At 38.5% G+C, this 23523-nt stretch overlaps 1 protein-coding gene across 6 annotated transcripts in view; it reads right to left on the bottom strand.

Annotated features, from left to right (window-relative positions):
• Positions 1-6113: 6113 nt before the first annotated feature.
• crispld1a (cysteine-rich secretory protein LCCL domain containing 1a) overlaps positions 6114-23523 on the bottom strand; it is a 28748-nt gene continuing 11338 nt past the window's right edge. For 5 of the 6 annotated variants that reach the window (XM_079601566.1, XM_079601565.1, XM_079601564.1 and 2 more), the window contains 13 exons: positions 17301-17419; positions 16826-16958; positions 14142-14257; positions 13921-14021; positions 12597-12743; positions 12001-12061; positions 11774-11840; positions 11564-11694; positions 11446-11489; positions 10693-10765; positions 10489-10564; positions 9942-10075; positions 8704-9525 (listed from right to left, as the gene is read on the bottom strand). In XM_079601566.1, the coding sequence (XP_079457692.1) occupies positions 9474-9525; positions 9942-10075; positions 10489-10564; positions 10693-10765; positions 11446-11489; positions 11564-11694; positions 11774-11840; positions 12001-12061; positions 12597-12743; positions 13921-14021; positions 14142-14257; positions 16826-16958; positions 17301-17419 (1254 nt within the window). In that variant the 3' untranslated portion in view covers positions 8704-9473. Of the gene's footprint in view, positions 6265-8703; positions 9526-9941; positions 10076-10488; positions 10565-10692; positions 10766-11445; positions 11490-11563; positions 11695-11773; positions 11841-12000; positions 12062-12596; positions 12744-13920; positions 14022-14141; positions 14258-16825; positions 16959-17300; positions 17420-23523 lie in introns of those variants that run through there. The other variant, XM_079601567.1, reaches the window with a different exon arrangement.

Below are 23523 nucleotides of genomic sequence, written 5' to 3' on the forward strand. Positions count from 1 at the left end.
TTGGGCTGTTTTGTTTTGCTGGGCCTGTGGAGAGTTTGGTCCTCATGGGCCTCATAGAATCAAGAATTCATCAATTGTCTGCATCCTCTACTCACCTTGTATTCAACAAACAATCAGGGCGCACTGTGTTTCGGCCAAGGACAGGGCACTTATGACGTCAATTCTTTTATATAGTTGATCAATTATTCTCTTAAAGGCTGAATGGTGCATTATCAACTGTGGATGAACAAAGTGGATGAACTTGGCTTTGTTGATTATTTTGTTAATTTTGTTTATACCAAAATATGTCTGGACTTCAGTTTGTACTTAGATTTTTTAAAAACATAATGATGTGTTTGAAAGTGACTCAATTAGAACTATTATAATAACATGTACAGTAGTGGGCAAAAAAATGATGTCCGGAGGGGATATTTGTTATTAATGACCCTACAAGTTCAAACTTAACTTATTACGTCAAATATATTATATTTTTTTAAATATATTAAATATGATGGAAGACTTGGTAAGCTATTTATCTGAAATAACTATAAAGTTATTTGGCAAAAGAAATGCACAGAAAAACTAAAAATCTCACAGGAAAAGGCATATAATACAATGACTACACGTTGGTTCTGTCTTGTTTGTTGCATGTTCAAAAATTTTATGTCTGCACAATTTGACATGTTTCATTGTGTTATCACAGATAAAACAGTTGACTTCAAACACAACAATTATGCTTACAAAATCTTTAACCAGTTTTTTTTAATGATATTTCAGTAGAGGGTGAAAATGTCAATTTTCCTAGGCCAGACATCACTTTTGGTCACTATAACTGTCGTTCTTGTAATACATACTGATTTTATAAATAAATATTATATGAAAATGATAAGTTTAAGGCTGCACTGATGCTGTACAGATATTTTGGTATGGTTTTATGTGCTTTAAAATAATCAAGAGGTTTCATTCCCTTAAGCTATGGTTTTAAAGTGGGAAAAAAAATTATATCAAATAGCATTTGTATTTGGGTATTTTTTATTATTATTATTATTTGAGTTTGTTTGATTTACTGTTGTAATTTATTATTATTGTTATTTGCATGCAACAAGTGATTGTAAGACTTGGTTAAATACTGATTATGTATTGTTTATAGCTGTATAAGTTATTAAACTGGACAGGAAATTAATTGATTAAGAAGCAACTGTTGCAAACTTCAGACCAGATTTCATTACACGAGCTGTCACTGCAAGTGAGCTGTACGGAATCATTCATGGGATCAGCTGGAAACTAGGGCCAGAGAGGGGGTAGAGGCGTGTATTTTGGCTCACACTGTATTCACAGAAGTTTATCGGCTCACTCATTTAATCTGACAGGTTTAATATAAAACAGGTGAAGTTTGTGGAGCTCGGAATCTTGGCTGGTTTTGGCAGAAACATGTGTGGCCGCTCCTGCCATTTCATTAAGACAAAGCGACTCTTTTACCTCACCATCGGTACTGACAACGGCTCATGTGTGAACATGGAAAAAGAAGCGAAATGAAATCCATTTTATAAACAGAGAAAGGTCAGTGGTGACGTGGATGAGTGGCGCAACCCCTAGTGCTCAGCACAGTTTGTAACCTTAACTGCGTCCTGTATGTTGCTGTAACGGATGTGAACCATATAACATGAGAAATATATATATATATATTGTTGTAAAAATGTTGTCTTAATCGAAATTATTCAACCCCCATTTCTCATGAGGAAGCTGTACTCTGGTTACATCTCGTTTGCAACAGGTCAGAACAACAATTCTACAAAGTAGGCTACTAAAGATGCTTGCCATGAAGGGGTTGAATAATTTTGAGACTGCAGAAGTCATTAAAAGTGGCATTTCCAGTTGAATTTGGGGAAACCTTTTGAAACATTGGTTGTGTTGAGCTATTTTAATTACTTTTGTTTGATTTGTTCATTGCAAACAGCTGAAAGTCTGTACATTTTTCACTATATATATGTATATATATTTACTCAAATATGACTATATATATATATATATATATATATATATATATATATAGATATGGTCAAGACGATCTGCTGAGGTTCAAACTATAAGCATTAGAACGGGGAAGAAAGATGTTTTAAGTGATTTTGAACATGGTATAGTTGTTGGTGCCAGACGGCTGGACTGAGTATTTCAGAAACTGCTGATCTACTGGGATTTTCACGCACAACCATCTATAGGGGTTTACAGAGACTGGTCCGAAAAAGAGAAAATATCCAGTGAGCGGCAGTAACAGTAACACAAATAACCACTCTTTACAACCGAGGTCTGCAGAAGAGCATCTCTGAACTCACAACACGTTGAATCTTGAAGCAGAGATGAGCTACAGCAGCAGAAGACACACCGTCAGCTCCTGTCAGCTAAGATCAGGAAACTTAGGCTTCAGTTCACACAGGCTCAACAAAATGTAACAACTGAATATTTGAAAAACATTGCCTAGTCTGATGAGTCTCGAATTCTGCGACATGAGGGTCAGAATTTGGCGTAAACCGCATGAAAGCATGGATCCATCCTGCCTTGTATCAACGATTCAAGTTGGTGCTGGTAGTGTAATGGTGTTGTAGTAGGATATTTTCTTGGCACACTTTGAGCCCTTCAGTACCAAGTGAGCATCATTTAAACACCACAGCCTACCTGAGTAATGTTGCTGATCATGTCTCTTTATAACCACAGTGCGTCCCATCTTCTGATGGTTACTTCCAGCAGGATAACAAACACGCCATGTCACAAAGCTCAAATCATTTCAAACTGGTTTCTTGAACATGCTATGATTTCACACTCAAATGGACTTCACAATCACCAAATCTCAATCCTATAGAGCACCTTTGGGATGTGGGGGAATGGATTTTCATCATGGATATTTACCATAGCCTATTGTATATAGTGTATCTTGTCTTGCCTGACACGATCCCATATTTCCTTCATAAATTAATATTTTGGATTCACTCATTCTCAGCTTAAGTCTTTCTAAATTCGATTAGAAAAAAATAAGTATTCTTCATCATCCTATTTGACCTAGATTCCTTCTCAGAGGAATGACAAAATAGACACCGCTAACGTCTCTGGCAGTTCCTGAATTTAAAGGTATTTCCTCATTTCACTAATGTGGTGTTGTTTCAGTAAACTAAAACAGTGGGACTTACAGGAGCATAATAATAATCAGTACATATTAGAAAAGTACACCATGCATAGTCCACCATAATAAAAACCTGTACATAATAATCATAATAATCTGTATTAGAAAACTACACCATGCATATTCCAAGACTTTCATCATATATCTTTTCTTGAATTAGATTTTTAATGCGCGAATGCCAGCAGTTTCTAGTAATCTCTGGAGAATATCTGCATACTGGATGTTCTTGATACTTGTGAGCTTGCTTTAAAAACCTTCTACATATGGTACACACCTGAAGAAAAATTTTGTTATGGTTTTCCTGACATCTCACAAGAGAATGGTACATTGGTGAAACGAGCAAATGTTTTTCTTGGGCTTTTTGTTGATGGAGTTTTGGCATGTAGTAATACAACGAATGGAAGCAATTAAATTTTTTTTCTAGGTGCAAATTTCAAGCAAAACTTCTTGTGTGTATGAAGATAACAATAGCAATCTTGTGATAGTATATTTGAGTAAAATGTCGTCCAAAAAACGAACCATGGCACAGAATGCATGTTTAAAGGAAAAGTTTCACTCAGCACAAAATGACTGCATTAGTGTGGAAACAAGACTTTATTTATTCAATACTGTACGCACATGTTCCAGATCCATCTGACATCTCATCTGCTGTAATGAATGTTCAGTGCTGTCTAATGTTCAGATTGCTCTCTTTTGTGCAATTTGAAGTATTTTCTGTTTTTCTGACTGGTTACTTTAAGAACCACAAATATCGAAATGTGAAATTTTTTGTGATTTGCAAAGGGAACAGACTTGTCGTTTTTATATGAACAAAAGTGATGCTGACTATGCTTAGGGTGAGACCTGTTAATGTGACAGAAGTAATAAATCATATCACTCATTCAAGTGCATTTCACATTCATATTAATCCAAAATATGCAGAAACAAGTGTTTCTATAGCCCAGATAGTAATTATTTTAAATCACTTCTTATATTTATATAGGGGTTTTGTCTAAAGAACTGAAATAGCTAATTTTAAGACTCACTTGGCAGGTCAAGTGAAGTCTAAAAAGCTCCTTCCACTCAAAACGCATTCAATTTGTGTCATATTTTTAGTGCTTTCCTTCATCTGTAAATTCAATTCTGATGCCAAGGAAAAGGTGGGCGTAGAAAGGCAGACATTACCTCTGGTCACCATAATATTTCAATTCATCATCAACAACCTTGTGGTTGCCAGACTGAATCGTTTTCAAAGGTTTTGGAAAATGCCACATGTAAATAGAAAAACGAATGAGTAAGATCGTTGAAGATGTTCCAAAAGACTGAAAGAGAAAAGGCTAACATTCCCTTGCCAGGCCGTGAATATATGCCGCTTTCAGTTCAGTTCATCAAACTGCAGCTTAGAAAGTTATTAATGGTGACTGTTATTTCAAATGACTCTCAGAAAACATAAGTCTTAAGGTTTGTCTTTCATCATACGCACAAACATCTTCAGTCTTCAATCCGCTGCTGCCAACCTCTGCACGTGTCGATGGAAAGTTGCGGCAACTCCCAGCCTCATTTGTCCTGCATGAACCTCTGTCTTGCTGTCCAAAGACAGTCCTGTATGCTCTATTTAGTCAAATGAACTGCACAACCTTCTGTTTGGGCTTATAGGAGAAGTTTGAGGTTGGTGTGAGACAAAAAATACTATCTACCAGCTAAAGACATTTTCTTTGGTGCAAATAAATAAAGAACACCATTTTCCTGTTAAAAAAATATATTGTTGGTTTAACTTAAAAAGGTAAGTTACCTGGTTGCCTTAAAACTTTGAGTTCGTTGAAAAAAAAAGAATTTAGTTGACTGGAGATTGGTTTAATTATTTAGTTACATTAGAGCTTTGAACCTAATTGTTGATTGCAAATGGTACAGTATTTGGGGGCGGGGCATTCTTATTCTAGAGACATTTCGATTGGACAAAAAGTACAGGATGAGTCATAAATTTTGGCCCATTTTCCTACATTATATAGAGGCTTTAAAGCTATAGATGTGGAATAAAACCCACAAATACAAATGCATAAAGACCTATTCAAAGAAATCGCACCAAATAAGCAGAGTAGTCATTTGTTTTGTGACAGCGTGAGAGGTCCAGGATCTTTAGTTTGTGCAAGTCCCAGTTAACACCACTTCAACAGTGTCTTCAATACGTAGGTATGTTTAATAATCAAACAAAAAACGGTTTACAACTTAAATCTCTTCAGCTCAAAAGTAACTTTGTCTTCTTTGTTTCACAGAGGTGCCTGTCATTTCCCAGCCACACACACAAATCAGCAGGTGTTAACACTATTAGAGCCTACTGCTGGTCTCATTAGCTGCAGCTGTCCTCTCAGGCAGCCTGGGTTTTGTAGTCCTTAACAGACCGCCATCTTGCTCCAGCCATCTGAGGGCAATGTATCTGCCCTCTAGAACACGTCCTCTCATGATGCCACAGTTTGTTCACAATTCTTCTAAGCAACATTTGATTGTAAATAAATATGGCATTGTTCACACATTTAACTCTACAAGCAAAGTTATACAGTAGACATTTAAATGAATATTCTACATTAGAATAAAACCTTGTCGTTCAACTATAGCTGCATTTGGTCAAATGGCCATAATAATTCGGACATGCTCACAGGGTTGTTCCCACTTAGCTGAAAAAGAGCAATTGAGCATAAAGTTAACGTATTTCTGCATTTCATTTTCCTGTAATAAAGTGTGTATCTGTTGTTTTTTGTACATTTTGTCGATTATGATGTAAGAAAGCAGTGGTAACACTAATATTTCCATGTACTATGTTATTGCTTTTTTGAGTGATTTCCATCCAAAGGCACCTAACTCCAATAAACAGGCAAAGTTATTTATCAAGGTGTTGAAATCATGTCATTATATGTTAGTGGCACTTTATATTATAAACATATGTTAGTGTGGCAGTCACCCTGCATTACTCTGTTTTGTTATGATGTCAGTGTGGTGGCTGGTAATTACACTTGAGTTGTGTTTCTGGACTGCAGGCATTCAGGTGGAACATGACCTGGATGGAGAATGATGTTTTGGACATTAGCCATAAATACTGGCTTTCTACGGCTCAGCAGGCTGCGACTGTGGCACGTCTGAAAATAGTCAGGTAGACAAAGTGGACTTCGAAGTTATTTAAAAGAAAACTCGAGGTGTCTGCAGGTGTTTAATATTCAATAGCAGCACCCGGTTTAGTAGTTATTTACCCAAATTTACCATCCTTCTTACTGAGAAGACATTTAATTCTACCAAATTAGATCTAAAGCATCCATCAACCTGAATGAATGAAAGTAATGTGGAAGTGTGTTCCTCAATAAAATGATTCTATAATCCATAAGGGATTTGTTTCAGCTGTTACTTTGAGGGTGAGAGAGCAGTAAACACTGAAAATTATTCCATCTGCTTTTCATTACAGACAGATGGCCTCAATCATTTCTCTATTCCATGCATTGTGCTAGTCCAGTGTTTCAACAACAACAACAACAACAACAATTCACATTGTAAGCTGAAAACACTATGTTTTCAGTTAAAAAGGCATACAAGAGACTGATTAAGTTTATTGTAAAATGTTTCTTAAACAATGTGAGGTAGAAAACAAATAATTTGTACAACCATATGCATACATCATACAAGGCCATTATAACAGACATTGTAAGGGGAGGACAATGTAAAGTGCCAATCGCCACTGGACAGTTTTGGAGATTTCAAGCAGAAAAGAGCTGTACTAAAAAAAGCTGCAAGGGGATGTTACCAAGATGGCCACCGCGTGATCTGACTTGCCTTAAAAGGGACTTCGCATTAAAGGTGCGGTCACATTTACTGTTAAGGTCCTTGCACACTAAGTCCGAAATTTTCTTATGTGGTTTTTCGTGATTCGGTAGCCCTGAATTGTCAAAGCACCATTCAAACTGCTTGTTACGGATGTGAAAAAAGCAGAAAATCAAACCCGTTTTGAATTTTTTTATGACGGACGAAAGTTTCGGAGGCATTGTGCAAGCGTGATTGACATAACGTGAGGTCGTATTTATTTGTTAACGAGCGAAAATTTCGGATGCGAATTTCGCACTCAGTGTGCAAGGGCCTTAACTCTGCAAATTTTCGCAGATAATATCCAGTCATTTTAATAGGAATCCACACATGTTAGATGGAGTTTCGCATGAGGACAAAGATTTCCCCACACAGATTTCATAACGGGTTCAAGTTCGCCAAATGGAAAGTGACTTCTATGTGAGCGGTGCTTCATAAATTGCTACACAAAAGACATTTTGGCCATTACATTTTACTGAAATTTTGACGAATGTATCCCCACCTTAAGGCAGTGGTTAACAACCAATTTTTCTTTAGGACCATAAACCGTGACCCAACTGGTCACACAAAACACTACTAAAATGTTTATTAAAAAAATGTCAGTGTTTAATTTTATTACAATGAACTTTGCAACAATATGCAAAATTATGATAACAACAGGCTAAATACATTTCAGGTTCATACAGGTTTGGGAACAACTTGAGGGTGAGTAAATCATGAAAGAATTTTAATTTTTGGGTGAACTATCCCTTTAAATTTGATTTTGAAAAATAAAAAACCTTACATCTGAATAAATTCCAGTGCCAATGACTCGAGAAATGTGGGGATTTTCTTGCTGGTAGTTGCGAGGACAGTAAATCCTTGTGGGAAGACACAGGTTGGAAAGTTTTATTTTTTGACACTGTAATAATGGACGTTTTAAATGCTTTTGGCAAGTTTAATTTCAAAACTGTTAAGATAAAACAACATTTCAGCCGGAGGTTTGGTTTATTACAGATTCATTACAGGACAGTGTCTTGCAGTAAGGGCACAGCACAGAAACTGTAGTCTCACATGTGATTACTTTTAAAAATTATGATAACAACAGGCAGAACATACATTTTTTTTTGATGTTAACAACAATATTCACGCTTTCCCTCAGTTTTAAAAGTTAATACGCTTATTTATTTTTGCTCAATTACCCTAAATATGCATGCGATTTTGCCAAGATAGATATGTTCCTGGATCTGGATCCTGGATTTTCTGGAACAACTTTCCTGTCGGAAAACATAGTCCTAAACCATCCCTACCCCTAAACACAGAAGATGTAATGATACAATGATAGATGGGAAATCATAGATGAATAACTCTGATGTAGAAACACCTAACCCTGGTTGTAAGCTTAAACTTGACATAAACTGTAAACTTGTCCAACAAATCTGATTGGTTGATTGGAATGTTGTTCCAGGATCAACAAAGATGTCGATCCAGGAACATGCTGTATTTGGTTAAATCACGTTCACCCAATTATATGGTTAGATTTTTTCCTATTGGAACAGACCTGCGACTCATTTTTGGGGTGTGACCCACCAGTTGAGAACCACTGCATTAAAGTCAGCATGAAAATCCAATTTACTGGCGTGACGATGGCACAACCTGTCACTCACATTACAGCAAAAACAAATCACAAAGATCCAATTAATTCCCGATGGACAAACTCAAGTCCTGCCCTACATTTTTTTCTTGTTCGAGAAGTAGTTTCACTCAGATATACAGTACATCACAATATGGAAGAAAATACTTTAAGGACATGTAAATGTACCTATAAACCAATAATACCGGTAACCTATAAAAACATTAGATGATAATAAAGGTGTTTTATGATACAGTACACAGCACTTATGAATACAGCACCTCATTACAGTTAATACTATTAAGACAAGCTATTCAAAACAAGCTATTTACAGTGTTTAATAATGTGGACATTTCATTTAACGTTTTATTGGATGTTTTTAGATGTAAACTCCTGCCCTGCAGGTTTATCCACATTCTTTATTATCATCAAAATAATTATCAAAATCCCTAAAACCTTATCAGCAGTCCTTTCTTGCCCTTACATATATATATAAAGGTGGAAAAATTTACATAAATGTATAAATGAGTGACAACTTAACATGTTTCTAAAATATATTTTAGATATGCTATAAAAGTCTCTGAAATGTTCTTTATGAAAATAATGGAAGATTAAAACTCAACTTAAGTGCTTTTTCTCTGCAATACAGACACCATATTCCCTGAACGATCCTCTAATTACATGCTTTTTAGGCAATATAATGGCTAATCAGCTTGATGCATTGGAGAGGGCCTCAGTCTATACAGCAAATTCTTAGTTCAGTCAACATTTGTGTGAAAGGAAATACAGTATAGGCTGGTTAGAGCAGAAAAGGCCTCACAATGGCCACGATTACAGTCTAATCAACAGAACGAGTTGATGAGTGGCCGCGATTTCAGCACACGCTCAAACAACTGCGAATACTCTGAATGCTTTGCCTCCCGCGGGGTTTTGCAGGCTGTGAGAGAACACAGAGGTTAAATAAGCAATGCTTGCCAACCCTTAAAACATAATTGTGTTCATAATGACCACTTTTGGTGAAAAGCTAATTTAGTGTAAGATGTTTATGATAAAAAATGCTTTGTGTTGATTTGATGGGATGGATATGCTCATTTTGTCATTACAAGCCATTGTGAAGTAGCATAATTGTATCACATGTCCATTCATCCATGATTTTGTCTACCATTAGCAAGCATACATTGTGACTTACAAAGTTTACTCTACCACGCTTGGAGTGGAACCACTGGTACAGCTCTACCCTAATCAGCTTTCTCAAAAAAAGGCCTGTGATTTTAAAAGCTTAAGGAGAGACAGGCTGCCCCATACTCTGCCTTACACCAAGTGCACATGGGCCAGTTTGGGGATAAAACCTACCTTTCTGAGACTATGCCATTCTGGTATGAGGAAATGTAGAGTTTCCTGTTGTCTGTGGGCATCACATCAATGTAACCACCTGACCCGTTGCTTAATACGCCGGCATGAATTGCAGACCTGCATATACTAGATTTCTGAAAAACAAATGCATAGTCTTTAGTGGGACAGCACTTTGTGCTTTAAAGGGATAATTCACCCAAAAACGAAAATTATGTCATCATGTACTCACCCACATGTAGTTCCAAATCTGTATGAATTTATTTCTTCTGCTGAACACAAAAGAAGATATTTTGAAGAATGTCAGTAACCAAGCAGTTGATTGGCCCCGTTGACTTCCATAATATTTATTTTTCATACTATGGAAGTCAATGGGGCCCTGGGCCTGTTTGGTTACCCATATTTTTCAAAATATCTTCTTTTGTCTTCAGCAGAAGAAATAAATTCATACAGGTTTGGAACAACTTGAGGGTGAGTAAATCATGACAGAATTTTCTTTTTTGGGTGAACTATCCCTTTAAATTTGATTTTGAAAAATTAAAAACCTTACATCTGAATAAATTCCAGTGCCAATGACTCGAGAAAGGTGGGGATTTTCTTGCTGGCAGTTGCGAGGACAGTAAATCCTTGTGGGAAGACACAGGTTGGAAAGTTTCAAATGCTATTGGCAATTTATTGGCAATGCTATTTTATTTCAAAACTGTTAAGATAAAATAGATTTCAGCTGGAGGTTTGGTTCATTACATATTTTTACCTAGGGCAGTGTCTTGCAGGCTTGTGGTAAGGGCACAGCACAGAAACTGAAGTCTCACATGTGATAACTTTTACTGCAACAAAGGAAAGATTGTGAAATTTTTAGTAAAGATACTTTATGTAACCCTTCCAGGGTGATAAAAGACCCCCCGTTTCGCATTGCGGTCCTGCTCACTTATGTCAGGGTTTATTTTGCGATAATAACTGACTGGCTGGGCATTGTTGTGCTTCTTACTCAGCTACTTAGCAAATATTTACACTACTGTTTAAAAGTTTGGGCTTTTTTAAAAATAAGTCAATCATTTTATTTATAAAGGATGCATTGATCGAAAGTGACAGTAAAGACATTTATAAAATAACCAAAGATATATGCAACAAATAATGCTGTTCTTTTGAACTTTGCTCATCATAGAATCCTGAAAAAAAGTATAAATCCACAAACATATTAAGCAGCACAACTGTTTACAACATTGACAATAATAAATAAAAAAATCTTGAGCACCAAATGAGCATATTACAATTATTTCTGATGGATCATGTGATAGTGAAGACTGGAATAATAATGCATAAATAAATAAATACAATTTTAAAAACTATTTTAAAACGGCTGTATTTTAAGACCGAACCCATTATATGAAATAATTAACTTCTGAATGCTGCAGCTGACCAATCAAAAATAAGTATTGCAGAGTGTAATAATATATATACATATATATATATTTTTTTAAACTGAAAAACTAAATTTAAAACTTACTTGTCACTTTGGATACTGTGAAGGCATTGGCACTCTGGTACTTCCTGTAACATTTTCATTATGTTAGATGGAGTCGTTCCTAATGTGCATGGAATTCAATCTTGAACAGATTGCTTACCCAAAAGACTGAAGTCCATTTTTGTATGATTTGATGAAGAAGTCTTTCCTGCCCTGTCTTGTGACATCCATCCAGCCTCCATCATTGTCAAGGACACCGTAATGAATGCCTGCCCGGCAAATACTGGATTGCTGAGGGCGAAGATGTTGTCAGCATGAACTACACATGACAAGATAAACTGAAAAAAAATAATCTTTATGCCACACTTACCATGTCATAATACACTGTTCCAATCACTTTTGCCACGCTGTCTAAACAACCAGCAGGACACTCGTACCTTTGCAGAAATTAAAGACAAAATTGTATACAGACCTTCAGAATTATGGCACATAGATCGTGTAGGCAGGAACTATTATTATTAGTGCCAAGAAAATGGCCTAAATGATGTATTAAAGTATATATATATATATATATTTAAATGAAATATTTTATCTCACCTATTACATGTGGTGCCTTTACACTGGTCTCTTAGCTTTGTGTCACATGTCACAATCTGTGCTGCACAAAGGAGAAAAGAAACACAGGTGGTTCATTTGTGTTTAGACATGCTGTATAGTTTAGCAGCACTGCAGAAATGCACAGCTCTGTTCCTACAGTTCTGTAAAAGCAAGCTGTGGAATTCCAGCAGGAGTTCATGGTGGCCAACAGCAGGAGATCTCAGCTTTCAGTCCAAACCCCCTTTCAGCAAAGGAAGCAATTTAAAACCCACAAGTATTCATCGTCCCCAAAGCAAACATACTCAGCAGGGAGATCACCATTATGAGAACAAAAAAACCTCCCTGCTGCACTTGCAACATTAAATATACGTTTGAATAATAAAAAAAAATTTCATTGACAGATCCATGCCTGGTGAACATCAAACCAATCTGAGTTAAACAGAAATATGTTTAAGAGCCAGCAATTTTTGGGTGCAGACACTTTCAGAAAATGTATTTTTTTGATGAAACAGAAATTGTTTTTCAAGCACAACTTTTATTTCTGAAAGTGGTTCCCCCGTGACTTTAAAAAGTATAATCAGTGAACCACAGCTTACACATCTGCTCTTTGCTCACAACTGCATTTGGGCGTCTAGAAGGACTTGGGGCCCGTAAATGGGGTCCATGGCTATGAGGGGCCTCAGGTTCTATAGAATTTCTTTCGTCTGTTTCCTCACGTTGGCTTTGTCTATTTGTTCCATCACCTGAAAATGAAACGAAGAAATGAGTCTTCCATTTTGCCTGGATCAAGTTATGGTACGTTTGAAAAACTGATCCTAATAATCAAGCAACCAATAAATGATTGATTAAACACAATGGGCCCTATCTTGCACCCAGCGCAATTGACTTTGAACACTGACGCTTGTATCATTCATATTTTGCACCCGCGCACAGCGGACTTTTCCCTCCACAGACGCACGCCGGTAAATTAGGGAATGAACTTGCGCTCGCGGGGGCGGTTCAGCGCAAAGAGGAGGCGTGTTTGGGCGCAAAAGTTCCCTGGTGCTATTTTCCAGTTTTAGAAAGTAATTGCGCCACTGACCAGGAAAAAAACAGTCTAAAGACAGTGGCGCGTTGCGCGTTAGTGATATGGTATTTTAAGGGCGCGTGCTTGGCCATAATGTAGCGTGTTAACGCGCATACACTTTGATTCTCTAATATAAACAGACGCAGCAGTTTTCATTTTTGCAAATCATACATTATTACAAGGAAAAATATTAACACACGAGGGAAATCATTGTTGTGTCCGTGAAGATGTGAAAAAGATCTATCTAGATTAAAAAAAAAAAAATCTAGATTAGGCTACACATTTACCCAAATTATACGCCTGTTTAACCGAAGCTAATTTGGGTGGGTTTCTCCCATCATCCCCAATGTCACTTCTCTGTGTTTTACGGTCCTGACGAGAACGTCGGTCTCCTCGGCTGTGATCGCTCCTGGCGTGCGTTGGCAAATCCGCCGTTATAATAGCAATCCGCCATCGAACAAGCGCGCCTGCTCTTAAAGGGAATGTGAGAGGACGCTCTGATTGGTTTATTTCACGTTACGCCCAAACCACACCTATGAATAATGAAGCTACTTCAGACCAACCCCTTTTAGATTTGCGCCAGGCGCAAGAGTCGTTTATCCCGCCGGGAAAATAGCAACAGCGCCGGGATCCGCCCACAAAGTTACTTGCGCTTTGACACTTGCGTTTCAGATCGTTAAAATAGGGCCAATGTATATACACTACTATTCAAAATAGAGGGTCAGTGATGAATAGAAATGTCCAAAGTACAGCCTTTACAATTTAAATGCTAACACATTTTACTGATCCTAAACTTTTGAACAGTAGTGTATGTATGGGCAAAGTTGGAAGCTACTGTAATATAAGCTCCAAACCTTTATGACAGAGGTTTTCTCTGCAAACTCCTCCATAGCTAGGTGGGCAGGCAGAGCAAGGGGTGCCATGCTTATATGGGGAATATCCCCACCAGTTACCTCTGCACAGAACAAAACACAAGAGAAGGAGAGACAACATTGACAAGCTATCATAATACAAATGACAGAGAATGAGTACAGTATTTAATTAATATATGAAGAATAACAAATGAGTAACTCACTTTGGTGAGTAGTTGCACACAAGATAAACTGCTTTTGCCCAAATCTGGCCCCACACATTCATGTTGTAGCACACATTGATCGCACAGCCAATTCGACTACTAGTTGCCCAAACAAGCTGGAATAAGTAAGGAAGCAAAACAGTCAATCAATTATATCTGACTATAAGTAATCTGGTTGGTATCATTTAATGACCTTAGGCATTATATTCAGCAAAATAAATGTATATTTGTCAAAATTTCTAAAAAGAAATCTATTTGCATGGGTTACTCTTGTCTATACAATAACCTCAAGCAGTCTGTAGCTTTTATATCCATATGATTTGCTATTTTTCCCGCTATAAGTCTTTTGAAACCATAAGATAGCTTTGTGTGAGAAAAATATAGAATTTAGGTTGTCTACTATATTATTGTCCAGTCTTCTATTTGGAGTTTAACAGACAAACCATGAGATCATGGTTGCTATTAATTTTTATTGTATGGAAAAGAGTTGAGTGATAAAGTGTTAATTACAGATTTAAAATTTTTGGGTGAAATTTTACTTTAAATTACACTTTAATCGTTTGGTAGTTTTTTTTTTGCCATATGGCCGCGGCTGTCACATGATGAAGATGATGAGGATGAAGGAGAGTTCAAAAAGGTTTCAATGAACAAAAGGGTTGGGCTGACGTCAACTCGGAGACGACCGACGGAGACTGAGCTGATGGATCCCAGGGTGCAGATGGAGAGCCAATGGAGAAGAACGACATTGCTGGCACAGAAGGCCTAGGCGATGCCATGGCGAAGATCATCTGAGGAGGAGCCGGACTGCTAGAGGACTGAGGAGATACTGGTGTGATGGAGGACCGAGGCATACCCGAAAGGAAAGAGGAGAGGAGAGTGATAGAGCCAATTCAATGGATTATTATTCAATCTGAATAATATTATTAAATTATTAGGAGGCCATGATTGGTAAGGGCCATTGGAGGGAATTTGGCCAGGGCACCGGGGTTATACCCCTACTCTTTTACGAGAAGTGCCATGGGATTTTTAATTACCGTCTTATACGAAGGATGGTGCTCTTTGACAGTATAGTGTCCCCGTCACTATACTGGGGTGTTAGGACCCACACAGACCACAGGGTGAGCACCCCCTGCTGGGCTCACTAACACCTCTTCCAGCAGCAACCTGGTTTCCCCAGGAGGTCTACCATCCAGATACTAAGCAGGCTCAGCCCTGCTTAGCTTCAGTGGGAAACCAGTCTGGGGCTACAGGATGAAATGGCTGCTGGGTGGAGGAATGGAGCGTGGCGGAAGGTCCGCAAGTCTTTGGTGGAGGAGGAGTGACGACTAACCAAGGAGGAGCTGGTGGGACAAAGGAACACGGTGGAGCCGTAAGGCCGAGGGTGTCTGGTGGAGCCGAAGGTGGGAGGGGCCAAGGTTGAGCCGACAGGTCGACGGAGCAAGATAATCTGAGGCTGGAGGCGGAGCTACTGGATCTATCCGTTCAGTCGATGATCGTGGTTGCAGGACCTGAGGCTTGATATGAGTGCTTGGCATTTCAGGAGGGCTGACAACCTCCAGCAGAGGCGAGTCTAGAGGACTGGCTGAGCAGGGCGGTGACGGAGGCAGATGATGGCTAGATAGGGTTGAAGGTAACAATACATTTTCCATGCAGGTGTCTCTGCTTTCTAGAAACAGCGATGAAGGTTCAGAGGAAACAGGAAGAAAGTTACAGTCCATAGTGCTGTCTAGGAACAGAGATGTAAAATCCAAAATGGGCAGGGATAGGGTGGGAGATCCTCTGGATAGCTCCGCACTGAAGTCAATGATAGCGTCCCTCCAGTGTCTAGGTGTCTGGGAACAGTGACTTCAGGGTCTCGTCATCAAAGGGGCTGGTGACGGCAAGAAGGCAGAATTGTCCAGTGGAGGTTAAAAAAACCTCACGAACCAGATCGTGCAGCATTTTCCATTTGGGTTGGTTGTTCTGTCACACGATGAAGATGATGAGGATGAAGGAGAGTTCAAAAAGGTTTCAATGAACAAAATGGTATTTTAATGAAAACAAACTCAGGTAATCCATGAAGAGGAAGGGATCGTAACAGTGTGTGTAACACGCACACACAAACAACAACCAACAAGACAACCGGAGATGACGAACAGGTGTGATGATCTGATAAGTGTCCATGAGAACTGTTGAGAAAACTCAAACAAAGGAACACATGTGACTGATGAAATCAAACAGAAAGTCCATGAAAGTGAAACTAAAGATGAATGAGTCCAGATAACTGTGACAGCGGCTCAGCTAAACGTGTGATGTTCTTCAAGGTTCTATCTTAAACCTCTTTAGCTTTAATATCACTTCAAAATTCACAGTTACTACAACTGCCTAATAACATCTAAGAATCACCGTCAAAGAGGCACACTGATATTGGCACTCATGTTCACTGGTTGCAGACAGAAACGCTTTAATGCCCTCCTGTCTGGTGTTCTCCAAAAGCTCTGGTTAAACTCCAAACTATTTAAAAAGGCTGCAGCTGAAGTGTTGACAACCAGAACGAGAGCACATATTACATTGGTATTAAAATTCCTTCACTGCCTTCTCAAAAATTTCAGAATTGTTTTCAAATCTGTCAAATCCATCAATGGGTCTGCACCTAATTACCCACATGATCTGCTTATGAGGTATGTTCTAGTCATTATATCTACCTGAGTGTAGTGGGTACAGACTGGACCACTGCACCTAAAAGGACAGTCAGGGTTACATTCCTGGGGGTATGGGAACGAGTAGTCTTTGACCTCATCATACCAGGCTTGTACATGAGAAGTAGGTGGGCGATACCTGGGGTGAACATTAAAAAAAGCATTATTAATAATAACTTAAAATTCATGCTTTTTCTAATGCAGAATAAAACCACCAAAACATAGGCATGCATAGCCAGGTCTTAGACGAAACATCATATGGGTTGGTTGTTCACAATGTACTCTAGCAAAGAACTGTCCACGTAGACAGGAAGAATGTCAGACTGACGTGTACACTATACCATTCAAGAGTTTGGGAAAAAATTTCCCCAAAGTTTAATTTTTTAAAGTTTTTAAAGGGTTTTTAATAAAGTAGTTTAGATATAACAATATGTTGACTATTAAGCTCACATGGCTATAAAGCAACAAAGCACAATCAGACCTTCCCCAGTGCACTCCCAGGTTCTGACCAATCTGAGGCAGCAGACCAGCTGGGCCATGTTCCCAAAGGCAGGTCTCGGCCCATTCCTCAGCGCTCCGCTCCAGTTCAGTGTCCCACACCTAAGATAAATAGAGACAGGGCTGAGATTCAGACAAAATTGGTGGCAAGCAGAGCATTACAGAAACAAATCCCTAATATTTTGTATGCGTAGTTGTAATTATGACCTGGTTATAAGGTTGTTAACATAAAAAAATGGTATAATACTACTAAAGTCAATGGCTGTTTTAGTCAGTATGACATTCAGTATGATAGTTTTTATAGATTCAGTTGACTTTAACTGCCCTTCAATACAATGAGTGCTTGCAGGCTGTACAAAGAACCAGGTTTCTCTCTGGTCCACCTCTTGGTTTGTTTTTCTTGTGCACAGATTCAAAAGGCACTATAATTTTTTGGATACAGAAGTGGCTCTCAAAGTGTGGGGCACGTCTGACTGGGGGTTAAAGCACACAGGTACTGCAGGGGATTTAAAAGGGGGGCGTGACCAAAAAAAGTTAGAGAACCACTGGACTACAGTAATGTTCTCCATACATGTATGCCTTTGTCTTCTGTATTTCTTGCTCTGGTCCTAGATATGGTTGCACACTACACCGTTCAAGGCCACTCACCAATCTAAGCATTTTTATGTCTATCTGACCCACATGGAAAAGCTAAATTACACTTTCACCTTGAATGGAAAGCATACAAAACTCAAGGTTGGAGAGAAATCTGAGCCAGAATTGAGGCGGGGGTGACCGGGAAGTTAGCTGCCCTGTCACTGCCCATACATGTTACACTTTTTCCCTAGGAAGTCCCAAAGCACAGTCCAGTGGTGAATCTGGCCCAAAAAGGTCCCCAAAATAGCTGGAACAATTGCCTGAGACATTAATCCTTGAAGTGAGCACCTGCCAACAGGATGTCGGCTTGGCTTGCTAAGCCACCCATCAAAGTGGGCCTTTATACTAGAGTTAAAGGTATATTCGGCATTTAATACAAGAAGCTGTAAAGTTGAATGTCTGTTGGGGAAAGATCTAAATAAAGTGTTAGCAGATATTAAGCAGACAGTCTACTAATAATCTAATAGGGTGGTAGTTGACATGTAGTTGCACAGTTACAGTAACGTCTAAAGTGAAGTATCAAAATAAAGTGTTACCTTAAAACCCTTAGGTAATGAGATACATTTTTGGCATTTAAGCAATGTTTTCACATTAAAATAATATTAACACACATTTTGTATGTCTTGTGTCTGTACTATTGAAACAGTGCTTATCTTAACATTTACGGATTGGCTTCATTCACTTTCATTGTAAGTACCAGTAACACATTAATTTTAAGGTGACATAGTTACGTTACATGTAGTTACTATAGTAATAACAGTAAATTATGCATTATACAAGTAACTAACCCTAAACCAAATCCTTAACCCTATAGTAAGTACATTCTGTTACACTGCGTTCTCGGTATGGGAGGCCCCAAAGAATCCGACCGCACTTAGACAGGACCAGTAAAGGAAAACACATCCCGTCAGTGGAGACACTCGCACTCTTTCACACACCATTGTTTACATCATTTGACACCTCATCAGCTGCACGTTCTTTGTCATCTGGTCAAATTCCAAGAAAATGAAAAATGTCCAATGTCCCCCAGGAGCAAATTTTTTTCTGTAGAGTGGCAAAAGAGCCTCAGTGAAAGTATTAAATGAGAAACGTAGAGTAAATGTAGCCGTTGTACAGCGTATGTGTGTTGGAATAAGAGTGTTGAAATGAGGGTCTGTTGATTGCTGGATTTCCCTGGTGCAGTCTGGAATTCTGCTGTTTTGCCTAGAATTCAGAATCGGTTATTGTAAGAGGCTGTGGAGGGCTGGAGCAGCGCATCATCACATTCCATGTCTCCACATCCATCACACCTTTCCTATTACTCTCACTCTGCTGAGCTGCCCAAACTCCACTCCCGACACCCAGTTAACAATCTCTCAAACCACTGCCCGTCTTTTTTGAAAAGCTGCAATATAAATAGGCTCTTACTGCTCAAGACTGCACATGCTGCATGCACCTATTTATTTATTTATTTATTCAATTTCTGAAGTAAAGGTCTTAGCTGGGTCAGTCTCATGGTCCTGTTCTGTTTAGCATGCACGGAAATCCAGCCTCAAATTTGATCCTAATTTTGGTTTGGTTCTTCTACACTACACTACTGGTCAAAAGTTTGAAATCATCCATTTTTTAAATATTTTTGAAAGTTTTCTCAGCATGCCAACAACATGAGGGAGTAAATGATGCCAAAATGTTAATTTTTTAATGAACTATGACTCTTTCTTTAACACCTCAAGGGAGCCAGCCTGAAGAAGCACGAGGAAACACTGCTTCTGAAACAATATTTAACAGCATTTGTTTTACAACACTTAAGACACTGACATTCTGCTGGTTTATATCCATGAGTCAACATTCTGATGAAGGGTTATTTGTCAGTTTCACAGACAGACTGGAAGAACAATGGGAATAATAATCTATCTTCGATCTTGGCAATGATCCTTCAGACAGAACAAAATATATGGGCTTTACATTCAGACTAAAGTAAGGCTGTTGGTGAGTGTCTGCAAGTATGTGGTCCTCCAGTCTAAAACAGCTCATTGAAAACCGGCAGTGCTTGAGCAAAGACATCAAAAACATATTAGTTACTAGTTTAGACAAAGCAATAAGCTCAGTGAAGCTGTACTAATGTTTTAATGTTCTCATTTTGTTCTAAACCTTTTGAGTTGTTGGTCCCTATTGCGCCCCAAACAGTTGCTGGCCATTATTAACTTCCATAATATAAAAAATAATATGGAAGTCAATGGTAACCAGAAACTGGTTAACAAAATTCTTCTAAATATCTTCTTTTTTTGTAAAGAAACTCATACAGGTTTAGAACAACTTGAGGGTGAGTAAATGATAACAGATTTTTTATTTTGGATGAACTATTCCTTTAACCTGCTGTCAGGGTTGGCTTCAGTGCAAGAATCGCACGGATGAAGGAGAGTCAGTATGACAGTATTTAATAACAAAAAGCTCAAGAGATCAGAAACAACCAACATACACAAACGAGAATGGACCAAGAACTAAAGAGAACCCAGAACTTAAATAATCAGGAGAACTAACAAGATGATTAACAGAGCAGGTGGACGTAATAGGAAACTGGTTAAAATGATAGGAATAAGAAAGACAGAACCTAAACAAAAAGAATCAATTATGATGTAACAGGTACATCCCTCAATCATCATTCTATTGGTTTGCATTATGTTTTGCACCCTACAATTAAAACGTTAGTGCTTTGATCATAAAAATGATCTACTAAAACATATTATTGGAAGATATAGAGTTGATATATTTATATGCATTTATGTACTGTAGTTTTAAGTGGTTTCCAAAAGCTCATTGATTTACATTACAAGCTATCAGAATTTCATCTTGCTTTTTGGCAGTGGTGTAAAGTATTTGAGTAAATGTAATTAGTTACTGTACTTAAATATCGGTTTGGCTACTTTATAGTTTTACAGAGTATCAAAGATATTAGCAACTTTTACTCTCTACTTGACCACAAGTATGTACTCTCCAATACACTTGTGATGAGTATTGAGTAATGAAATTACCGGCTACATTTTCCATGGCACCTAACTTTCTCTGCAGCAGTTTATTTCTGCTATAAAGAAGCGATATCACCATCTATAGGGCATTGAAGGTACTATATCTTGTGTGTTTTGCCCTTACTCATGCCAAACTTGTTGACAAGGCTACTTTACATGAATTTGAATGCATTAGCAGGCATTTGTGAATCGCAGGTGTGTGATTTATAAGATGTGGTCATGACTGCAGTCGGTGATGAGGTCGAAACCAGCTGGTCCAGTGCAAGTACCCTTTGACTAATTTTACTTAACATTATATTATTTATCTGTTATACAAAAGAGAATTTTTGAAGGATATTGGTTCACTTATGGCCTTGAGCCCTTAAAATGACACTTCAGCATAGGGCTGTAAACGATTAATCGCGATATATTCGCGATATATATCGCGATATATATATACACACACATATATTATGTAAACACAAACTTTTATCTTGAATTCGATTAATCGCGATTAATCGTTTACAGCCCTACTTTAGCATTTAGCATTAAGCTTTATATCAGTAGAAAACCTGTAGTATTTTCGAATTACCATGCTTCCCTCCCTCATGTCCCCCTGAGACGAGAGATTTATGTATTTTTTGTCTGGAAAAATCCTCTGATGACGCAAAAATCGTCATTTCGAAATCGGAGGATTTTTAGGGTAGAGGCTAGAGACTACAGCCAGTAGTAGTAGAGGGTGGCCCATAGAGGGTGGGTCAACCCGCCCATAGAGGGTGGGATCTCACTCACAGAATGTACAAATAGTGTCAGCCATATTTTTTTGCAAGCTATCTAACAGGCTCTGTTGGAGTTGTTCTGTGGAGAAATCCGAATTCTGTCCGGCCGTTGAGATCGTCCAAAATGTCCGGGATTCGGCTTTTGCTTTCTACAGTTGGCATTCATTGTTTACATGCACACCTTTTCTCAGTCTAGAAGGCTCCAAATTCAAAAATAATTTCACATTTCTATAAATGACCCATTTTAAATACACATTCATCTTTCCAGAGGTGAAGTATCCCTTTAAGATGTATTGTGTTGACCTTGATTTATTGCAATTTTGAGGTGTTGTGGATCGGGCCGAATTTTTCTGTCCGAGCCCGGCCCGCACCCGTCAGAGCAGTAACCGAACCCGACCCGAGCCCGACAGGCATAAAGATATTTATGTCCGAGCCCGACCCGAGACCAACAGTTAAAATCCCATTTTTTTCTCATACTAATGACAAATGTACGTTTGTTTGTGTGGAAAGCCGCTTTTATTAAGCAACTGTAGGAAGGCATTCAGAAATGTCAATAGATGAGCGCATCAGCGCACGGAGCAACAAGCGCTCTTAACACAGGCGCGCATGCACGTGTTTCGTTATCACGGCTAAACAAATTTCCGCACACAGGAAGACGGATGTTATGGTAATATTTTACATGTATTTGAATCACAAAAACGAACGTTTGCATCAAGTGAAAGCATCAGGCACATTGGCTACCTACATAATAAGCTGTTTTAAAATGTTCAATGCCTTATCGCGCTGATGTGACCGAGCCCAACCCGAACCCGAACATCATTTCTGAATATCTGTCCGAACCGGCAGGTCCCGTCGGGCTCGGGTCGGGTATCCATCCTCTAGTGTTTAGTTGTATGATTTCTCTATTTACAAATCATCTGTTTCTTATTTTCACTTGCATGTCTCTTAGGTGTTGAGGACTAGTGCATATTAGAGCCCAAGTCTAATACTCAAGTACTGTTAAAATCAGATACTCGAGGCCTGGTTTCACAGACAGGGTTTAGATAAAGCCAGGATTAGACCTTGGTTCATTTAGAACATTTAAGTAGCTTTTATAAACGTGCCCTAGAAAAAAACTGGTGTGAATCTTTAGACAAAACAATGGCATTGATATATTTTAAAATATGTCAGTGCAAGTTGCTTTCAGTTAAAACAGCTCAAACGTGCATTTTAGACAGAGACTAGGCTTAAGTGATGTCTGTGAAACCGGGGGTAAGACTACTCAAGTGGTATTGGAATTGGTGACTTAATTTTCGCTGTAAGGTATCTGAACTTTTACTCAGGTTTACAGTTAAAGTCCCTGTAAAGTCAAAATTAAGTATGTGTTCTGAGTTTGTCATATCACAGAAAAATGTGTTATTAGCCACCCAGCCAAACTTGAATGATAAAAAAAGCTGGCAAGTACATAAAATAAGCTATCAAAATGGTGGTGATTCTCAGCTCTCCATCAAGGTGGCTCTTCACAAAATTAATCCACCTCTTCTTGATGTGATCGTTTTTAGGAAATGTAAATAAGGACACCGATCTGTTTCATACATGATCGCATCCAGGTAGTAGCCTACGCATTTCCGTGACGAAGGCATAGCTAACTAGCAAACTAGGCTGTAGTAATAATAGTACTGACAGTAACTCGCGATTGAGCGCCAAACTGATGCGAATGTGCTCTATTTATATTGTTAGGAGCGGCCAGCCTCAGGGACTCTAGTGCGTCATCAAGTAGGGGCGTGTCCAGGAGCTCAGGGGCTCCAGTGCGTCATCGAGCCCCCGT

Source organism: Phoxinus phoxinus, assembly GCF_949152265.1.
Source record: "Phoxinus phoxinus genome assembly, chromosome: 24".
NCBI lineage: Eukaryota > Metazoa > Chordata > Actinopteri > Cypriniformes > Leuciscidae > Phoxinus > Phoxinus phoxinus.